General features: G+C 39.4%; 1 protein-coding gene across 1 annotated transcript in view; it reads left to right on the forward strand.

Moving 5' to 3' along the window:
* Window positions 1-11,828, forward strand: part of LOC117400237 (tonsoku-like protein) — a 34,244-nt gene extending 22,416 nt beyond the window's left edge. Inside the window, exons 19-28 of the mRNA XM_033999864.3 lie at window positions 3,182-3,330; window positions 3,557-3,663; window positions 4,093-4,249; window positions 4,353-4,431; window positions 4,659-4,966; window positions 6,386-6,557; window positions 6,713-6,888; window positions 7,090-7,163; window positions 10,925-11,058; window positions 11,526-11,828. Coding sequence (XP_033855755.3) covers window positions 3,182-3,330; window positions 3,557-3,663; window positions 4,093-4,249; window positions 4,353-4,431; window positions 4,659-4,966; window positions 6,386-6,557; window positions 6,713-6,888; window positions 7,090-7,163; window positions 10,925-11,058; window positions 11,526-11,716 — 1,547 coding nt within the window. The 3' untranslated portion in view covers window positions 11,717-11,828. The remainder of the gene's footprint in view (window positions 1-3,181; window positions 3,331-3,556; window positions 3,664-4,092; window positions 4,250-4,352; window positions 4,432-4,658; window positions 4,967-6,385; window positions 6,558-6,712; window positions 6,889-7,089; window positions 7,164-10,924; window positions 11,059-11,525) is intronic.
* Window positions 11,829-20,878: the final 9,050 nt, after the last annotated feature.

The following is a 20,878-nucleotide window of genomic DNA, read 5'->3' on the forward strand; positions in this document are numbered from 1 at the left end:
GGACTGTGTATTCAGGTTCCACAAATTTCATCAACTCCCGAAATCCCTCACCTTCAACAAAACTTATGGGAAGCATGTCCTTTGCCACCATATTAGCAATAAGGGCTGATGTTTTTTCAGCACGTACGTTGTCACACTGACGAGGCCTCACCGCAAAGGATGCAATGGCGGTTTGTTGCAGTCCTCTTTCCTTTTCTGTCGTTGCTAGCGTCACAGAAGGGTGTTTGGCTTTTAGGTGGGTTAACATACCAGTTGTAGATTTGTGGTAGTTTAATTGCACTGCACATATTTTACACTTAACAGTGTTTTCATTTACTTTGTCAAAGTATTTCCGTGCAGAACTTTTCTATGAGGAAGCCATCGTTAGCCGAGGTACGTTCTAGTTTAGCCAATCACAGACAAGAAATAACAAATCCCACCCTCCAGTCAATCTTCATTACCGCTACATAGAGAGCCAATCAGCAGTACAGGCTTTAAAATAAAATCAATATATACATTTTTTTTTTTTTTTTTTTAGCTTTCGAATGTTGGATTCACTTGTCGATAGGTGCCATCGTTATCGAATAGTCGAATGTTCGACTATTCGGTCTCACCCCTATTATATATATATATATATATATATATATATATATATATATATATATATATATATATATATATATATATATATATATATATATAGCTAGATAGCTAGATAGATAGCTAGATAGATAGCTAGATAGATATACAGATAGATATACAATGGTTTGCAGAAGTATTTACCCCCCTGCAAAGTTTTCACATTTTGTTGGCACCTGTGCATACTCCATGACGCTTTTAAATTAGACTTTACATGTAGAATCTACACAAACGCCACATTGATATAAAAATGCATATAGAATATAAAGAAGTAAGATTTACAAAGAAAAACAGATTCATCTCAGTTGCATAAGTATTCAACCCCTTTGCTACTGCAGCCCTAAATCAGCTCAGGTGCAAATTAATTGTTTGAAAGGTCACAAAATTAATGAAATGGTTTCAGCCTGTGTGTACTCAAAGTGGTTTAACTTGTAGATAATTTCCCTCAGGTATATAAGGACTTTCAAAAAAGCATGTAGATGATACTGCAGACATGTGGAAAATGGTTTTGTGGTCAGACGAGACAAAAATTTAACTTTTCAGCTAAATTCTAAGCGTTACGTATGGCGCAAGCCCAACACTGCACATCACCCAACAAGTATGGTGATGGCAGCATCATGTTATGGGGATGCTTCTCTTCAGCAAGGACTGGGAAGCTTGTCAGGATAGAGGGGAGAGTGGATGGTGCAAAGTACAGGCGAATCCTTGAGGAAAACCTGTTTCAGTCAGCCAAGACTCTGAAACTGGGGAGGAAATTCAATTTCAGCTGGACAATGACCCCAAGCACAAAGCCAAAGCCACACTGGAGTGGTTGAACAAGAAGAGAATTAATGTTCTTGAGTAGCCCAGTCAAAGTCCTGAGTTGAAGATTGCAGTCCATCAACGATCCCCAACATACATATCAGAACTGGAGCAATTTTCCTGTGAAGAATGGGCAAAAATGTCACCATCCTAATGTTCAAAGCCAGTAAAGAACTATCCAAAAAGACTCATGGCAGTAATTGCTGCAAAAGGTGCTTCTACCAAGTAGACAAGGCGCTAAATATTTATGCAACCAGTAAATTTCATTTTGTACATTTGAATAAAAAAAAGTTTGTTTGAAAAACTGTGCATACATTATTTGTAATTCAATGAAATGTGACATTATTAGTCAGGGGTGAATACTTCTGCAAACCACTGTGTGTATATATATATATATATCTATCACACCCTACCAACAATGTCACATAATGCTGTAAAATAAAGACACACACACACACACAAGCGCCACAGCCATGCATATGCATGCATATATATATATATATATATATATATATATATATATATATATATATATATAATGTATATGCATGGCCGTGGCGCTTGTGTGTGTGTGACTTTATTTTACAGCAAGACCTTACAGTATGTCACATGTTAAAATAGAAAAATATCCCAGGAGTAAAGAATAAGTTGTGTAGGGCATACAAATCAAAGGATGCTAAATAGCAGTTCAAGTTAAATGTTGTTTTGTTTATTCCCAAAATAAATAGTACATAAAGTTGACAACACATTTTATTTATTCCTTTTTTATTCTTTGTCATTGTGCCGTTTCTTCACAGTAAACAGTGGCCATCGACAAAATTTTCATAAAGTAATAACATGAGGTTTACTTGTGCCTTTTTGTAGTTGAACAAGCAAACAAAAACTGAAATTTAACTTCAAATAAAACAAACGTGGAAATGCTGTTGTAAAGTGAAGGAAAAAAACTCACCGTTTTGGTTCTCGTTTGTTACATTCCACATAACAAATTCACAACAAAATATATAAAGTCTATATAAAAATCACTGCAACATTTTCAGGAAGTTGGGTTCTGTTTAAGCGAGGCATTTCAGTCCCTTGAGATTCTGACTTGCTCTAAAGCAGCACAACGCATTTGGACTTCCATAGAGATCACTAAGGGTGCGTGCGCATAATCTGGTTTGTTTGCTTTTTAAAACTTTTAAATAGAGGCTCAAGATCTGCTGTGTTGATTGATACTAATAAATCACACATTTAAATGTCACTCGCATGCAAAAATTTGATCTTTTGATTTGTATAATGTATATTACTTAAACAAAAGTTGTTGTATTAAAATCCACTATCAAATCGTTATACGTAGCAACTCTGGTGCTGCTGTCATGTATGAAGCAGGGTATATTATTATGCCAAAGCACTGGGGGGGTACCTATAGCGGTTGTAATGCTTCAGTAAAATATGTACTGAATACCTAGTGTACAAGACACTGTAAGAGAAGTGCTATGGTAGAATAGGTTTGAAACATACAAAATATACGCTAACACTAATAATTTTAATTTTGGAAACAGCACTATTAGCAGTTTTGTTTTGCAGAAAGATGCAAGTTGGTAAATGCTTTGTGAATATGCTGTAGCTAATAGATCCATATTCATTAAGCATTAGGGTAGCATGTAATGCATAGGACTGCAGTGCATTTAGTGTCCCATTAGTCCTTTCTGAATATCGTCCTGTGTGCTCTGCAAGCCGTGCAGTTGAAGGTGTATTGCAAACACTCCGCATGTTGTTTCAGGCTCGGCCAGCCGGGGGATGTCAATGAAGAAGGGACACTCTCGGCAGGTGAAGATGACGCAGCTCTCGGGGATGGTGGTCCTGGGCAGACGTCGATCCGGCAGCCCTCTGCCTTTCACACAGGAGGAGCAGAGCAGCTCCTTGTCACAGGTAAGGGGAAGGTGGGAGAGTGGGAGCACAGCTCCTTTACACAGGTGAATTGATTGGTAGAGGGGGAGGGGGAACAGCCATCACAAGTGCACAGATTCACAACTCTGGGTGACTGTTACTGAATGCATATTGATACCTGTTATGCGGCTGCAGTCCTGAACCTCACTATGCAATGAACTTGTCCTGTAAAGAACTTTGGATGCCTCAATGCATGCCTTTTTCACAGACTCCAGTTCAGCACCATCTCCAGGCTGTGGCCCCAGCTCTCCCTGCACCAATCAGAGTGCGGGTCAGAGTTCAGGACAATGTGTTCCTCATTCCTATTCCGCGCAGGTGAGACAACCAATCACGGTGTGTATGTGTGTTAACAAGATTGTTAAAAAAATCCAGATTTCCCTTGCACTTGATTTAAAAGCTGCTTAAAAATGTTATTGTCCTTTTACATGAGGTGCTGACAATAGGTTTTATGCCATTTTTATCAACATCTAAAATATTAGTATCTGCACCCCTTGTGTGTGTGTGTTGTGTTATTTTGGCACCTTGTCTTTTCATGCTGATAACGCTTTACCATTTTCTAATGTGACTGAGCTGCAGGCTTGGCTAATACCTGTATATCCATCCTCTCCACTCTCTTTTGGATGTAATGAGTATCTGTCTATTGCAGCAAGGCAGAGACATTCACAGTGTCATGCCTAGTACCTGTAAATTAGTCCTTTCAGCTGCAGTATAGGATGTAATGAGCTGTCTACCTGTCTGTTGCAGTGAGGCTGAGACGTGCACAGTGTCCTGGCTGGCTGACCAGGCGGCTCAGCGCTATTACCAGGCCTGTGGTTTGCACCCTCACCTCTCCCTGCAGAAAGAGGGCGCTCTTCTGGCTCCACAGGACATGATTCTGCATGTGCTGCACAGCAATGAGGAGGTGAGGGTCACGTAGGAACACTGCTGTTGTATTGATGCACAGTTGCTGGCAGCCTTGCCAACATTCCCTCGTTGTATTCTCATTGTCAGTCTCCCCTCTGCAGGTTCTGGCTGAGGTTCGCTCATGGGATCTGCCCTCTCTACTGGACCGGTACCGGAAAGCCTGTCAGAGTCTCTCTGTGGGTAAGACACGGAAACTTCTGCTAGCTCTTAATTTTCCTCCAAAAAGAGTTTGTTTTTCTTCATACCCTTTCATTTGTTTATTTAGCAGATGAACCTCATCAATAAACCTCCTTCTTTTTCCTTAGCATTTTTATAAGTACATATAACAAAATAACAGGATAGCAATACTAGTATTAAAATGCTTCTGTACTACACAGAGATTTATATGACCTCTTTCTTTCCCTCAGATGAGAACCGCACACTCAGCAGGCTGTGTGAGCTCCAGGATGGCAGCCCCTGCCTCTCTGCCTCACACCTCAGTCTCCAGCCTCGCTGCATTGCGCCTTTGCTGCGCTGCCTCAAACTGCAGGCCTGCCTCAAGGAGCTCCGGCTGCCTGGAAACCGTCTCCACGACAGCCTCATGGGTGAGCTCATCGCCACGGCAACCACCATGCCCAGTCTTCGCATTCTGGACCTGTCGGCCAATCACATCACAGGGGAGGGGCTAAAGCAAGCCTGTGTTGCACTGGAGGGACAGAGCCAAACAGTTTTCCCGGTAAAGATTTAGAGATTTATTGTCATTTATTAATTCATAATTTTTTGACAGCTTTTCTGTTTGGGTTTTTTTTGGTGATTTTATACAGCACTCATTTTTGTTGCTAATGAATACAAATGTTTCCATAAGTAATGTGGCTTGCTCAGAATTCCAGCTGTGGTCTGGTAGCCTTCACTCGGGCATCATCCCAGTGGTGGACGCTTCGTGGGTATTTCCATTTGCCAAACAGTGCAAAAAGAGCTTCTACGTTCATGGAGCTGTTCCTCAGTTCAAGTACCTTGTACAGAATAGCGAACGTGGTTTGTAAAACATGTAAGAATAAAAATACAGTTAACTTCTTTTTTTGGGGATTTGAGTGCATGTTCGTGTATTTGTGTAAATTTCAGTATTTAAGTTACTGTTGTCCTAACATTTATTAGCAAAATAAATTAAAATAAGGTTTAGTAATTCAAAATATGTATTTATCTGCAATATGTGTTAATCCTGATCATGCTGTTTGTTCAGTAACTTGTTCACAGTGTGTGTTCATGAAGTTTATTCAAAGCCTCCTTCCTGGCTTTGTAGAGGAGAGAGTGCCTGTGTTGTTATTGTGATATACTGAAATAAAGTTGCTGAAAGTAATCAGATGGCATCCAGTTCGATTTCTTCAACTCGTCATTCAAACCGGACACTAGTTGCTATTGTGGTTACCGTATTGCCCATGACATTGGTCTACATTGACAGACAACAGTCACAGTTCATGTACAAGGGCAGAAAAAGGTAAAATACTCAAATACTGTATTTACATATTTTCGGGCAGATCGATTTGGAACAGTGATTAAACATAAGATAAAATGCTGAGGTTCTTTTGTCATAATTTCCTTTTATCATAGATACATCTCTTATATATTGTCCATTATTTATTTAACCAGGAATGTACCCTTTGAGACCAGTCTCATTTCGAAGGGGTCCTCACAGAAAAACACAAGCAGCGGTCAACACAAGTTTAAGCACTTTACAATATAGAAAGAGCACAGCTAGGATACGATTGAGGACATTTAATGAGTGGGGCTTTTCTCCTCAATCTGCAAAGCCTTCTACATTCTTTCCACACACTGCCATGTACAATACTATACTATACTGTACTATACTATATTACAGTGATCCTGAGTTTTTTGACCGCAGGCACATTTGTCATTTTCTTATAAGGTTGAGGGTATGATAATTGTATTGACTTTAGTTCTAATACAACTACATTAGTATTGCAGTTTAATTCAGTTTCCATCACGGGCACAGCTCTGACGATCGCTGCTGTCCTGTTTATTCATGTATTTGTTTATTTCCTTGTAACATTCTCCTGCAGCTACATATTACCACTCTGTCTATCTAGCTGTCTGTCTGTATGCTTGAGTGCATTATTAACCCTTGCCTGTCTTGCAGAGCCTGGAGGAGTTGGATCTCAGCCTGAACCTCCTGGGGGACAGTATCTCCCAGTCCCTGGCTTCCCTGGTGTTAGCCTGCCCCCTGCTGGCCACTCTGAGGCTGCAGGGCTGCGGACTGAGTGCCTGTTTCCTGCAGCATCATCGCCCACTGCTGGCCAGTGCACTCACAGGTAAGCAGAAGTGGACTGCCCAGCAATAGCCCAGACACTTGTAAACTGACATGCATCAGTTTGTTTTATGTGGCTGATTCCACAAACCCAGATTAGCTCGCATCTTGGTCTACACTACCCAACTTTCTGTTTCTGTCTTCCTGTCTCATCCTCAGGGACTGGTCTCCTGAAGACTGTGTGTCTCTCCCACAATGCTCTGGGCTCGATGGGGGTGGAGCTGGTTTTGAGGACCATGCCCCTCAACTCCTTGACTCGTCTCGAATTGTCTGCCATTCGCCTGGGACCTGCGGACCATCCAATCATGGATCACGTGATTGCTTACCTGACTCAGGTAACCTTACCTGAGCACTCGATAGTACCCCTGACCATGAGCACAGCTGTGTGTGTGTAGGTGGGGGGCCATAGATTATACAGTAAAATGGGTAAAAGCAATTAGAAACTGGTAATTTAATGGCAAAGTGACAGTTTGATTGTATGATTAGGTGGGTGGGTGTGTAGAGCAGTGTCACTGACCCCTGTCTTTGTGTTTCAGGAGGGCTGCTGTCTAACTCACCTCAGCCTGGCTGGCAATGGATTGACTGACTCCGATATCTGCACACTGGCCAGGTCTCTCTCTCTCTCTCAAGTTCAAATACTTTATTGCCATGACAAGTTCAACAATTCATTATATCTTTGACAATACTTTACACAAAAGAACAGACATGAAAAAAACAATTATATTTGTGAGTCTGGCTTATCTATTATGTGTCTGTGGCCCTGTGGCAGGACGCTACAAACTCTGCAGCTATTACTGCTCCCTCTCACCTCTCAGAAAGGCTTGCAGTTTCTCCTCTTGGCTCTGGAACAAAAAGCCCTCTATTTTGTCTGCCAGCTTGAGGGAGTATCTCTCGCTCTCTTAGCTCTCTCTCCAAATATACAGTTGTAGTCAAAAGTTTACCCCAATGGAAATTTATAATTTCTAGAAATTTCTCTAAAACAAATCATTTTAGGAAAAATCTTTTGTAGCAAAACTTTTGCTTTTGTGGATGATGAAAAAAATTCATACCCTTTGATGCTATGATAGTATTGTCTACAAGGTACTAGAAATATCAATATGATAATGCAGAACCTTATTCTAGAAAAGTCTAGAAAATGCTGGAATGTAGGTGAACATTCTTAGAGAGTATAAAAGGGTTAGGCATAGGATGATTGCTGTCATTACTTTTTGACTTATTGGTAAAGAGCTATCTGAAGACCTTAGGCAGAATATTATTTATTGTCATAAAGCTGGAGATGGAGAAGAATACAAGAAGAAGCATTTGAGCATCCCAATTTCAGCCATTGTTTCTATTATCAAGAAGTACAAGACTCATGGTACCGTCACAGCGCTCCCTCAGTCTGGAAGAAAGAAGGTTCTTTCACCAAGAACAAGTAGAAGAATTGTGAGGAAGGTTAATAACAATCCAAGATTGACTGCCAAAGATATTCAAAGTGAATTGGCAGAAATGGGGTTTCCATTTCATTCATAGGTCGAGTATTGCATGATGAATGTCTCAATGGTCGCAGGACATGGATGGTTACGAGTTCTGGTCAAAGGTTTTGTGGAGTAATGAAACAAAAATAGAGCTATTTGGTCTCGCTGATAGTCGTTACATTTGGAGAAAGTCTGGTGAGGCGTACACAGAAAAGAACACCATACCTACTGTCAAGCAAGGAGGTGGTAATATCCTTCTATGGGGCTGTTTTTCCTCTAATGGCACAGGAAATTTAGTTCCAATACATGGTAAAATGGATTCCATAGCATACCAAAAGATATTGGCCAATTATCTGAAACCCTCCGCTACAAAACTTGGTTAAAGCACAACTGGACATTCCAACACGACAACAATCCAAAGCACACATCAAAATCTACTTCAGAATGGTTAAAGAAGAATAAAATCAAGGTTCTGGAATGGCCTAGTCAAAGTACCGATCTAAATCCGATTGAGAATCTTTGGTATGAGTTGAAGGCTGTGCACAAGAGAAGTCCTCAGAATTTGAATGAACTGGAACAATTTTGCTTTGAAGATTGGTCACAAAAATCACTAAAGAATCATGCCAAAAGCTCATTGACAAATATCCTAATCGTTTAAAAGAGGTTAAAGGTGCCTTAACAAGCTATTAATTTCATTTTCCTTGTCAGGGTATGAATACTTTTGAATTAGCATTTTTGGAGTTTTGCAAAATAAAATGCTGAAATAAATATCTATTTCCTAATCCACAAAATCAAAACTGTTGCTACAAAAGATTTTTCATATAATTCTTTGTTTTTGAGAAATTTCTAGAAACTATAAATTTCCATTGGGGTATGTAAACTTTTGAATACAACTGTATGTCTGTTTCCCTTTATGGGAATGACATTTGATTCCCTACCAACTCGTGTATTGAAGTCCCCATGCAGGATTCTCCCCAGTGTCTGAAAGTGTAATGTTTTCAGTCTGGATGGTGGTGAGGTATTCTGGGTCCCAGTAAGGGGATTGTGTGGGGGTTAGGTACAGAGCAGAGAGGTACAGATCACTTTGCAGCTGGAGAAGCTGTCCTGACACACTTACCCACAGGTATGAGGGGCCTTTTCTCCTAGGGGTGACATGTCAGGCCAGGCCTCCCCTGTACCACACCAGCACCCACCTGGCGCACCTGCCTCTTCTGCCTGTTGTGAGTGCAGGCTTTGAGAGCTCTTTGTAGCTGCAGGACAGTGTGTCCCAGCCTCTCTGTCGTGCCAGGTTTCCAGCAGGATTATAATGTGTCTGAACACTGGATAAAATCTGCGACTTTTGATTTGTCACCAAAAAAAGAAGAGGATAAACCTTAAGTATAATGGTCTGTATTTGTGTACAGGGATAGATCTGTACCTGTGAATTTATTTTGAATATATGCATGTACAATTATCACTAAAATGTGATAATGGTACATGCATCTCTCTCTCTCTCTCATAAAAGTTTCCCATAGTAAAAGCATAGCAAAGTTTAATAAAGCACAGGGAAAGCATGATAAAGCATAGATAAGCATTATAAATAATTGCGTGGTATGCTAAAGCAAACCAGGGTAAACTGTTGTAAATACATTATATGACCATGGTAGAGCTACAAAAATACAGTGGTACACTTTTTACAAGTTATTCATTTTTTTCTCTTCATACTAGCTCTATTGGTTACAATTCATACATTTCGTTTCAATATTATGCACAGCTCTATTTTAGTAGCCTATTTAAATGATTTGATTCACAGAAAGAGAAACATTTTACAACAGCTTTAGTTAGTCAAGTCTTTTCAGTAACTAATGTTTGCTCTGTTGCATGTTTAATGTGAAAGGTGGTGTCTATGGAAAATATGATAGAGATGGTGTTAAGACAGCGTGGGCGAGAGAGAAGGTGTGAGTGAGAGGTGGTGTGTAAGAGAGCGTGAGAAGCTCAGTGAAACCACTGTTTCTCATATGATTTGTTCTATTGGCATATTTGGCAAATGTTTTTAATGGACTAAAGTGTATATGTATGTATGTGTGTATATATATATGGAATGGAATCCGAGGGGTAATTAACTGTAATATAACTTTGTGCGTGGGGCTGTAGGAGTACCGGCATACAAATGTTTTATCATCTGTGGGTGGCACTGATTGTACTTATATGGGCTAGATGTGGTTATCAATCAGGAAACCCAAACAGAGCACACATTTAAACAAAATGGTACAATCAAGAAAAATGGTTGAAGAAGAATGTAAGTTATTGGGCTAGGGTGGGGAAATACAAATTAGTTGCCAATATGAAATCAGAGGGCCAGAGATTAGGTCAGGGTCATAACAGGAGGTCAGGGGCCAGGAGTATTAGTAAATACACGGTCAGTTTTCTTCAATGTGCACAATTTATTTACATGTTTGCCAGGAATACAAGCCTGTCGTCCTGAGCTGGATTCAAGGTGGCGCGCTTTTTGTTTACATCGAATACACAGCGGGCGTGTACTTACAAAGCATTTTCAAAACTGATTCGCTAGTAGTCAGGTTGGGACCAGCAAATCAGATGCTAGATAACACTTAAGCAGGAAAAAAACACGCCCACTGCTTGTCTTTGGCAGAAACACTGTAAATAGCAAGGCCGGGTGTTCAGTGCAGTTTTGTTGATAAGCTTAAATAATGTTATTAACTATGCGTGTTACAAAAATGTAATTATTTAATTGATTATCCAGTATTTCTCTCAATTGTATATAATGAGGAATGGAATCAATAGAAAAATCGATTTTCGATTTTTTCGTAGCAGCCCTACTCTGCACCATTAAAGAGCATGGTATACTATACATTGGTAAACTTGATTTTATCTGGTAATTTATTGTCTCTGATTGTCTCATTGTTCCCTGCAGGTGTCTTCCAGTGTGTCCCTCACTAGTGTCTCTTGACCTATCTGGAAATCCTGGAGTTACTGCAGCAGGACTGCAGACACTGCTGTCTGTCCTTAAAGAGGGGCACTGTAAACTGCAATCCCTGAACCTAGCAGGTCAGCATGTCTAAATAATACAATACATGAATATACATAGCAATATACACTCTGCTATGTTAATCGAGGCTGTTCTCAAAGAGGAATGCAGTCCACTTTAATCCCTGAACCTGTCAACAGTGAAGTACAATACAATACCATGATGAATCCAGTCCTTTAAACCTATAAGTTATGGTTCAGTTAAAGCTCTAAGAATGATCTTATCGTGTTGACTTCTCACACAATTCAATACTTTTCGCAGTCTGGCTCTGGAGATATCCATAACTAAATAGCGTTCAGAATCTGTGTTATTACACCTGTCTGAACAATGCAGTATGTATCCTTAACTTATAGTACTGAAGCCTAGCTGGTAAACCAAGCTTGGTGTGAAGAGAATATGAAACTGTGTGTATTGTGCTGTGTCTAGTCTCATTGTATTGTGCTGTGCCTCTAGTCTTTGCTGCACCTGAATAAGTCTCTCCCTACAGGCTGCCTGGTTTCGGGTCCCTGGGACAGCGTCTCTCTGGACAGTCTGTCCTCTTGTCTGCAGGAGCTGCGTCTCTGTTCTCGGAGGCTCAACAAGCTGGACAAGGAGGCTCTGGTGTGGGACAGGAGACCGGGTCTGATTAGTGTAATGTCACGGCACAACAAGTGTTTCATTAGGACAGCAGACTCCTGAGCCCTGTCTCATCCTGTCAACAGTGTGTCTCTATATGTGTTTGTGTATCAATTTTAAAACTGGTAAATCTTGTAAAGATTCGTTATTAAAAAATATGCATCATTTTCCTCTTGTTATTTTTTTTTGTCTTTTCCCAGAGATTTCATATCTCTTATCTGTATTGCAGTCAATACTAGCCTGTGGTACACTGTTAAATAGTCTCTATCTTGTCAGTGATAAAGCATTACAAGCAAGTTGGGTGCCATAGGTACACCAGCCATCACGTGATTCAAAGGGATGCAATGGAAGAAAGCAGAGTAATGGGGGATTGGTGACCTATGCAGCAAACAAACATCTGGATGTTTTGCAACAGCTCTGGGGATGTATATGCCTGTCGAATGGGATTTGTATCTAATTGCGATGAAACATTATTTAGCGCTAGTTACTTAGAACATTAGAATCTGGGGTTATGCAGGTGTTTGTGTATATGCATGTGTAACGGGTATTCTGTTACTGTGTGGTTATCCACTGAGAAATAAGAGACACAGGGTTTGATGTCAAAAATGCTGCTCAGGCGTCCAGGTTTTATTAACAATCACACAATTTGCATTGATATGTGGCCGCCACTAGGGTGCCTACAATGGTAGCCCTCGTGTAGGAGGATATATACACAAATATACACGATTACAAAAATGCAAAACAAAACACTGTACAAAAACAACTATGAAAGCACCAGGAACCTTCTTCTTGACACAAATGAACTATACCTTCTGGTATAAATGAATCTCTTATTAATGTTGCAGTTATCTCGGTATACACATAGAACCCCTGTATACACGCAGTCGTTCTTGGTCCGCTCACCCTGGTTCAGACACACAGTCATGAGCAGGGATCCTAGGAATCAATTTGCTGCGGAGTAATGCAGGAAAACACAGATTTTCTATACAGTAGGAGATTGTTTTAGTTTTACACTTGCAAACAACACAAGGCTTTTTTTGGTTGTTTGATAACCAAATCAATACACTAATCATATATAGTCATCGACACAGGCAATTCTGTTTTAAATTTACTAAACATACTTGTTCAATAAAACTGCTTCTGGTGTACAGAGGTCAAGGTTGAACGAGGCGCGCTGTCAGTGTCACATTCATGCTGTTTAAGATGCCAAAAACGACTTAAAAAAAATCACCCGTAAATATTGGGTCAATGAGTTTGGCAATATCCATCCAGGTGACAAAGACTAACTCGATAAACTTATGAATACTATTTTTTTTCTTTATTATTATTACTACACAGAGGTATTTGTAATGTTACATATTTATAAAGTAAAATGGTACTTTTGTTTATATTATTGATTGATGGCACTGGTGAGCTTGCAACTTCCTTTGAATTTGAAAGTGTACCAATTAATACTTCCTGTGTTAACTTATAGTACTGTTTGTGGACGACTACATAACTGTAGCCTTTTAACTGCATAATAATGCAGATTTTGAAAACATTTTATTGAAGAGTTTTTTTTTTTTTTATTGTGGAAAACTAGGATCCCTGGTCATGAGGCCTTTAGCTTGTAAATAAAGCACAGAACAAAGGATGCTTTTCAGACCCTTTTCAAAGGCATGTAGCCAGGGTTAATTGATAATCGATTAGGCAGGAATGGAAGTCTAACCTCCCAGCCCTGCCATATTAGCAAACACTTTGTTTTTACAAAATTAAAAATGTTAGTTATAAATCAAACAAAACTATTTTATCTACAGTGGCAGGCCTCGACCCTGCCACAGTATGTCACTTACATTAGAGAAACGCTTATCGATTTGTAAGCAGTTTTAGCGTTGATGTGTTGTGTTACTTGCACTACTAAAACAAAGCGGTTCAATCTTTTTAAACATATCCATTTAAAACAAATATTTTCTGTTAAACAATTTTGATTTGACTTCTTGCTGTGCTGCGTTATAGGCCCTCCACTGAATTGGTTTAGGTCTTGACCAAAAGACATTGTAGGCATGCTACCTCCAATCTATGTCTGTAAACCCTGACCAGGGTGTAGTTGTCTCGGGCGTCCTAATTTGTTTTACACATGAAGTTGTGGATGCAACAAAATCTTTTCCAATTAAATTCTGACAAGAGTAAGGTCATTTTCTTTGGCTCGACAAAACGTGCTTTTTTGTATAAACGTCCCTCTTTCAGTATGCTCTTTGACGACCACAGTTGTCATCTTTGACTCAGACTTTAGCTTTGAGACTCATGTACACAATAATAAAAAAATTGTATTCTGTTTATTGGTTTTGTAGTTTGGGCATATACACACATTAGTGAATGCAAGCAAGTATTGGAGTAGTGGTTAGGGCTCTGGACTCTTGACCGGATGGTTGTGCGTTCAATCCCAGGTGGGGGACATTGCTGTTGTACCCTAGAGCAAGGTACTTTACCTAGATTGCTCCAGTAATAACCCAACTGTATAAATGGATAATTGTATGTAAAAAATAATGTGATATTTGTATAATGTGGAATAATGTATAATGTGATATCTTGTAACAATTGTAAGTCACCCTGGCTAAGGGCGTCTGCTAGAAATAAATAAATAATATTGATCAACAACAGTAATTTACACAGTAATAAAATACATTCATATGGTGTTATATGGTTATTAACCATCATCCATGCAGTCAGGATGTGAAAAGGAATTGTCACTAAAAATGTGATTAAATAAATGACGTAAAGAATCGTCTACTAAGAAAGGGAAGAAGAGCATTACAAGAAGCACAGGTTTTTAAGGCATTTTAGCCCAAACCTCCCCCACTCATTCTAGGAAATCATATACCTCATCAGAGTCATAGATGAGAATTGAAGCTGTCTCAAGTGCCAGCCACATGTTTCAGTAATAGCTACTCTAGCCCATTGAAAACCTCAAGCTTAAGTTGATATGTAGGTGACATGGTCAGTTTGTGGTTAAAAAGCAATTATAATGCAAGACCATGTGACTGGGGTTTGTTCTGAGAGGATGTGACACAGGAAAGAGCTCTGAACTTTACAAAGCTTGGTTTTGGAAGGAGCAAGAGAAGAATGCAATAATAGTGTCCATCATAAAACAAGTGCCACTTTGGTACGAATAACATCGTTCCACATGTCAAAATTTGTCAAATTCAAGGGACACATCTTACTGAGACAGAAATACACTTTATCTCCTGTAATTCCATTACAAATCCCTTTTTAAGAAATGCATAGTGCACTACATCAAAACAAATAACACAAGGGCCAATGAAACTTGCTAACAACAAAAAATGCCAACCAGGGACAGGGCACAGATCAGTGCTTCCCCACGATTGTCAAAAGTACATTCTCAGGAATTTCAAAACATATATCTCTGAATAATGTCCATACAGGTTCATCTGTTTATACTATATATATATAAATAAACTATACAATATACATACCTCCAGACTGACAAATCACTGAAATCTCAACAACAAGCTGAGCTCTCCATTTAGGTCAATCAATAAGCTTATGGTCCTTTATATGCTGTTGAAAAATATTTTATGCAAAATAATTATAGCAATAGTCTTTAGTTGAAAAATGTATCAATTTGGGGTTAAGATACGTACATCTTTTACCGGACGCATTTTTATAAAAATCCATGTTACAGTGTAGCAATGCTGACCAATAAACAAAGCACACATTAACGTACATAGTTTTAAAAAATTAAGTTAATTTAATTAGTAGTAGCAGAAGAATGATGGCACAACTTCAGCACAGCACAGGAATCCCCTTTGTGCTACAGAGGATGTAGCAGGATAGCATCAGGAATGAGACTCCGGGACAGAAAGCTGCAGTATAAGTGCATGCTCACTTTTAATACACACAAAGCAAGAACAAAATAGTGGCACGAGGGCCAAAATAATAGGTTTAAACACAACAATAATGAATACCAAAACTGATGTCAGGCTGGGCCTTCACTAACTAACACAACTAACTTAAACAGGTTCAAACTTCTCACCCACACAAAGGATTTCTCCTTTTATACAGGGGGCATTCACCAATTAGCACTCAGTTACCTCATTGGAAACTTACGTTGCCGCACACACCTATTTACAACAGCAGGGCTTCTGCCCTGACACAAAACATTTTACAAATAATGACAACCATCGTTGGAGACAGAGAAAAACAGATATGGCAGTCGAATGGTCCAGGTACATCTGTTCAATTCAGTAATTAAGGACACGAAACAGGATCCTGGACTCAAATGAACTGAGAGTGCCACAACTGAGTACTGCTGATCTAGACCAATATTCATGCATGTCAGCTACAGTAACTATTTGTGAACAGCTGATGGTGACGTCAAGCCAGGAAATGCAGAGACACAGTACAGAGTAAATGCGCTGGAGCGCAGATTTATTAAACAAAGTAAATACTTAGACAAAACAAAACACTTAGACAAAAAGAAAATGGCACGATGGCCAAAATAGACAAACAAAACAGTGGACAAACCCCAAACAAGTATCATGCTGGTCCTTCCAGCATGAGTAGCAATTGTTATATTATTTCGTTATTTATGTTTCATCTCTCTTCTCCTCTCTCTCTCTCTCTCTCTCTCTCTCTCTCTCTCTCTCTCTCTCTCTCAAAAGTGTCCAAATCTTTGATGAGGGTATAGTATCTAAAGTCCAGACAGATCCTGGACTCCACAAGAGTCTTAAAGTACTTCCATACACCCAACCTTACTCTTCCTACTCTTAAGTATAGCCAGCTTGGCTTGCCCCACCAGGAAATTTGCCATATGGCACTGACACTTATAGCGCTTGCTGTACTGCACCCCAAATATAAACACAGTAGGAGAGAAAACCAAAGTAAAATCATTAAACACTCTCTTCAATACAGTAAACAGCAGCTGTAATCTAGGGCAGTAGCAAAACCGATGGAAAACAGTCTTTCTGTCTGTACAATACAGGCATGTATCTCTGGGTCCAAGATGTGGGCAAAGGCATTGGTGGCAACAACAGTATGGAGAATTCTCCACTGCAAGTCTCCAGATCTCTTGGGCAATGGAGGCTTGTAAAGACTCCTCCAGGCAGGGCTGAGGCTTTTCCTCCACAGCCAGGCGCTTCCTCCAAGGGGTGTCCGGGAGGGGCTGCAACTGCTGCCGGTGCTACACCTTCACACGCAGTTGGTAAAGGGCCTTCTTATCAGCTGTGGAGAGGGAAACACTGGACCAGGGGTGGGCAATTCCGGTCCTGGAGGGCCGGTGTCCCTCCTGGCTTTTGTTCCAACTGTGCTCTAAATTACTTAATTAGACCAATAATTGGTAAGAATTGGACCAATTAAGTAATTCAGGGCAGAGTGCTTCCTTTAGTGCAAATAAAAACCCTGAAATGACCCTTTCAGACCTGACTCCCAGCCTCATAGCCAGGCTTTCAACTCTAACCCACTGAAAATGCTGTAAATCTAAAAGATCCCTTATTTTAGTAACTCCTGCACGGACCAATATAGAAATAAAAGTCTTAGAAAATAACAATCCTATTTTAAAATTTTCATTAAGGACCAGTGGCTCCTCTAAGAACCAAAACAAGTTAAAAGGTTCAGGGCCTCTCTTATTTGGAACCACTGCCATACTTTAAACAGTTTCCTAAGGCCTTTTAACCCTGTACATGTTGGAGCAATAGAAATAAATATTATTGTATCAAAAACCTCACCCACTCCTTCTAGGTAATCATATACATTATCAAAGTCATAGATGAGAATTGAGACTGTATCAAGTGCCGGCCACATGTTTCAGTAATAGCTGCTCTAGCTTACTGAAAACCGCAAGCTTATGTTAGGCTGCTTCAGAAAAGAGAGCTCTGAACTCTGCAAAGCTTGGTTTTGGAAGGAGCAAGAGAAGAATGCAATAATAGTGTCCATCGCAAAACAAGTGTCTCATCTAATGATGCAAAGCCGGATGGCCACAATTAAGTTAGTAAAATTGGAACATTTCTGTAATATCATTCTAAAATCTTACAGTCATTGTAAACACTGCTTTTAATGTAATGCACATTTCATTACTGGTTCATTTTTATGATGCGTGATATATGAAATATTATCACAGCCCCTCCTTAGCCCTGCTGGAAAAAAACAAACATTATACCATCATGTAGTGGTTTCCACTATGTAGTGGGAACTGGACACTTTCCCATTAGGATGTAACGGTGTAAAAGTTTCTCTTACACTTCTAATGGTCTGTATTGGTGTAATGGTTCACCTTACAAGTTTAATGGAGTGTATTTGTATAATGGTTCACCTTACAAGTTTAATGGTCTGTATTTGTGTAATGGTTCCCCTTACAGGGCTAGATCTGTACCTGTGAATTTATTTTGAATATATGCATGTACAATTATCACTAAAATGCTCTCGCTCTCTCTCTCTCTCTCTCTCTCTCTCTCTCTCTATATATATATATATATATACACAGTATATATTCAGAGTGAGTATAGCAGGGAGGTACAAAAGCCCTGCACATATAAAAGGGAGCAGGGCCAGTGGTGTAGTTGGGGATATACGCAGATAAACAGAGTTTGAATTTGGGCAAACATGGGGGGGGTGGGGGGGGGGGGCGCTTCAACTCGCCAGCGCTTCAACTCGCAGTGCCTGTGGTTGGCTGAGGGCTAATAACATGTTTATCTGTTTATCTGTTCAATCTATCTGTTCAGCTCCACCAAACAGCGGTTTACCCACTTTTTTATTTACCACTACACCACTGGGCAGAGCAAAGCCCTGTTGTTTAAATGTATTGTATTGTTTTGTTTATTTTAGAACAGGTGATTTAATTAATGGCTGTGGTGTAGTGTATTATTATTTAAAACAAATGTATTGTCTGGTGGGTGATTTCAACAGGGAATGTTAATGTGTTATTATTTAAAGGTATTTAGTGTTTAGTTAAAAACACGCTGTTTTGTTATTGTTTGGCAGTATGGATGGGGAAGCCCCTGCCCACAAAACCCAGTGCAGAAGGAGACCATCTCCAGGTTTAATTAATTGATTAATCTGTTGCTAAACGGGAGATGGTCACCAATATAAAAGCCTGCAGCTTCTGTTGTTCCGGGTGGAGTAGGGTTGCCACCCGTTCTTGTTTTGCCTGGATTGTTCTCTTTTTGAGGCAGCTGTCATTAAATGTCATCAAAGTATATTATTTTTTAATTTTTTTGGTACGAAATGACTCTGGTGTCCCGTTTTTTTGTAAATCAGAGGTGGGAACCATAGGGTGGAGTGTTGTGGGTGTTCAAGAGTGGGAGCAGGGAAAGAAATTGATTAGTCAATTTCCTAGGGTGGCAAAAACTTTTTTGAGATGGTTAAAACTGCTTAAAGCTGACTTCATGAATTTTCTCTATGTATAGTGTGATTAGTCAATTTCCTGAGGTGGCTACAATTACTTAAACATGTCTGATCTGTTTTCTCCATTTTAACTGAAACCTCTGAAAAAGCAATCAGCAAATCTTAAATCGATTCGTCTCCCCTTGCACACTACCTGTAAATGTAAAAGCAACGGGCAATCCACAGTATATGATGCTCCTCTGCCTAATATTTCTTGTTCACCTGGTTGAACATGTCACATAGATTTATTATTTTATTCTTTGTTTTTTAGCAGGCGGCACCGTCATGCTCCGAACTAATTTTATGCTACTTTTTATTTTTCATCTACAAGATGTTAGCAATAGAGATTCTCAGAATATAACTGGGTTCTCCATGCTACTTTTTCACAGCAATTGACATTATATCCACTGTGCACAACATAAGCTGAAAAGGTTTTTTTTAGATGAGTGATGATCACAACTTTTTAAAAACCACATTCACCCTATTCTTTGTGTTGTCAAAAACCAAAATAAGAAATTGAGACCTGTTGAATTTTGTTTTTATTCAGTCAGTGCTATGCGTCCCTGTGAAAAATGTTATTGTTTCATAATAATCCATAACTATATTAAACACTCAATGGAGCTGCATTTAAAAATACTAAGAGAAACTAAACAATGATAAACATTTCGAATAGAAGTCATTTTGAAAACAAAACTTCCAGTCGAAATGTCTGTCATTGGATTTTAGTGTTTCTAATGTTTCATTCTCAATTCCCACATTATTCAGTTATGGATTTACAGTTTTAGACATCAACTGTGGGGTCTTTCTGAGTCCTGGAATACTGTTTTCCATGACCTCATACATCTAGCAGTGTTGTGTGATGCACTGCATTACAGATTCTGATGCCAACCCATGCAAGCACTACAATGGTGTGTGCAAACCTCTTTTGTAAGATGCTCACCTGTGGAGTGTGCGTTTGCTGGCTATACAGGTAATGTTGATACACTGCAGCATTGCAAAGAGGCTAACTGACTTTGAGTGTGCTTTTATTGAGCTAAAAGTAATTGAAAACCTCATATCATCCTTTCTGACCATTAGATCTCATGTGAATCATAGATAGATGAAGTTTGCATTGTGGTTGGAGCTGCTGTAGCCTGTAGACAATGTAGGCTCCTTGTGGTGACTTGACTCTAAAACAGTGGTTAAAAAGTCACTAGAATGGTGTATCTTGTGAGGGGGGGTGTCTGGGTTGCAGGGGTTCTTTCTTTGAAAAAGATGTGGTCTCAGAAAAAAAAAAAAATCTAAATACTGCAAAACTGTTTTTTAAAAGTAGCATCATTCACAGAGTACTGTGCTTGATCACAATTTTGCGCTCTATCAATTTTTTAAAAGGTTAAATATTTAGAGCAGTGAATGGTCCATACACAGTAAAGTAAGCTACAATTTACAGCCAACATAGCCACCCATAATTAATTAATTACACAATGATAAAATAACAAGAGTTTTCCTTGACTTGACCATTGAAAAAACAACCCTTTAATTATAGAGGGAGTTCTGCAGGGATCATTACACACGCTGCCTTCAGCAGTTAAAAAACAGCATTATTTTGCCAAAGACTGTGTCCGATTCAGCTGCAGTCAGAGAATTAGAAGCCAGCCCTTTGAAAGCGAATTAAAGTTCAGGCAATGATATAAACAGGTATATTGATTTATGGGTTGTGTCTGCATTATGATACTCTGAAATTTCAATTATAATTGAAGCAATCAGCTGAAGTTTTTTAGAGTTATTACTCAAGAAAATAAACAATTGCTACGTGTGCTGGAAGCACCAGCATGGTGCTTGTATGGTAGTGGTATTTTTGTGTTCACG

This window comes from Acipenser ruthenus, chromosome 4, assembly GCF_902713425.1.
Source record: "Acipenser ruthenus chromosome 4, fAciRut3.2 maternal haplotype, whole genome shotgun sequence".
NCBI classification, from domain to species: domain Eukaryota; kingdom Metazoa; phylum Chordata; class Actinopteri; order Acipenseriformes; family Acipenseridae; genus Acipenser; species Acipenser ruthenus.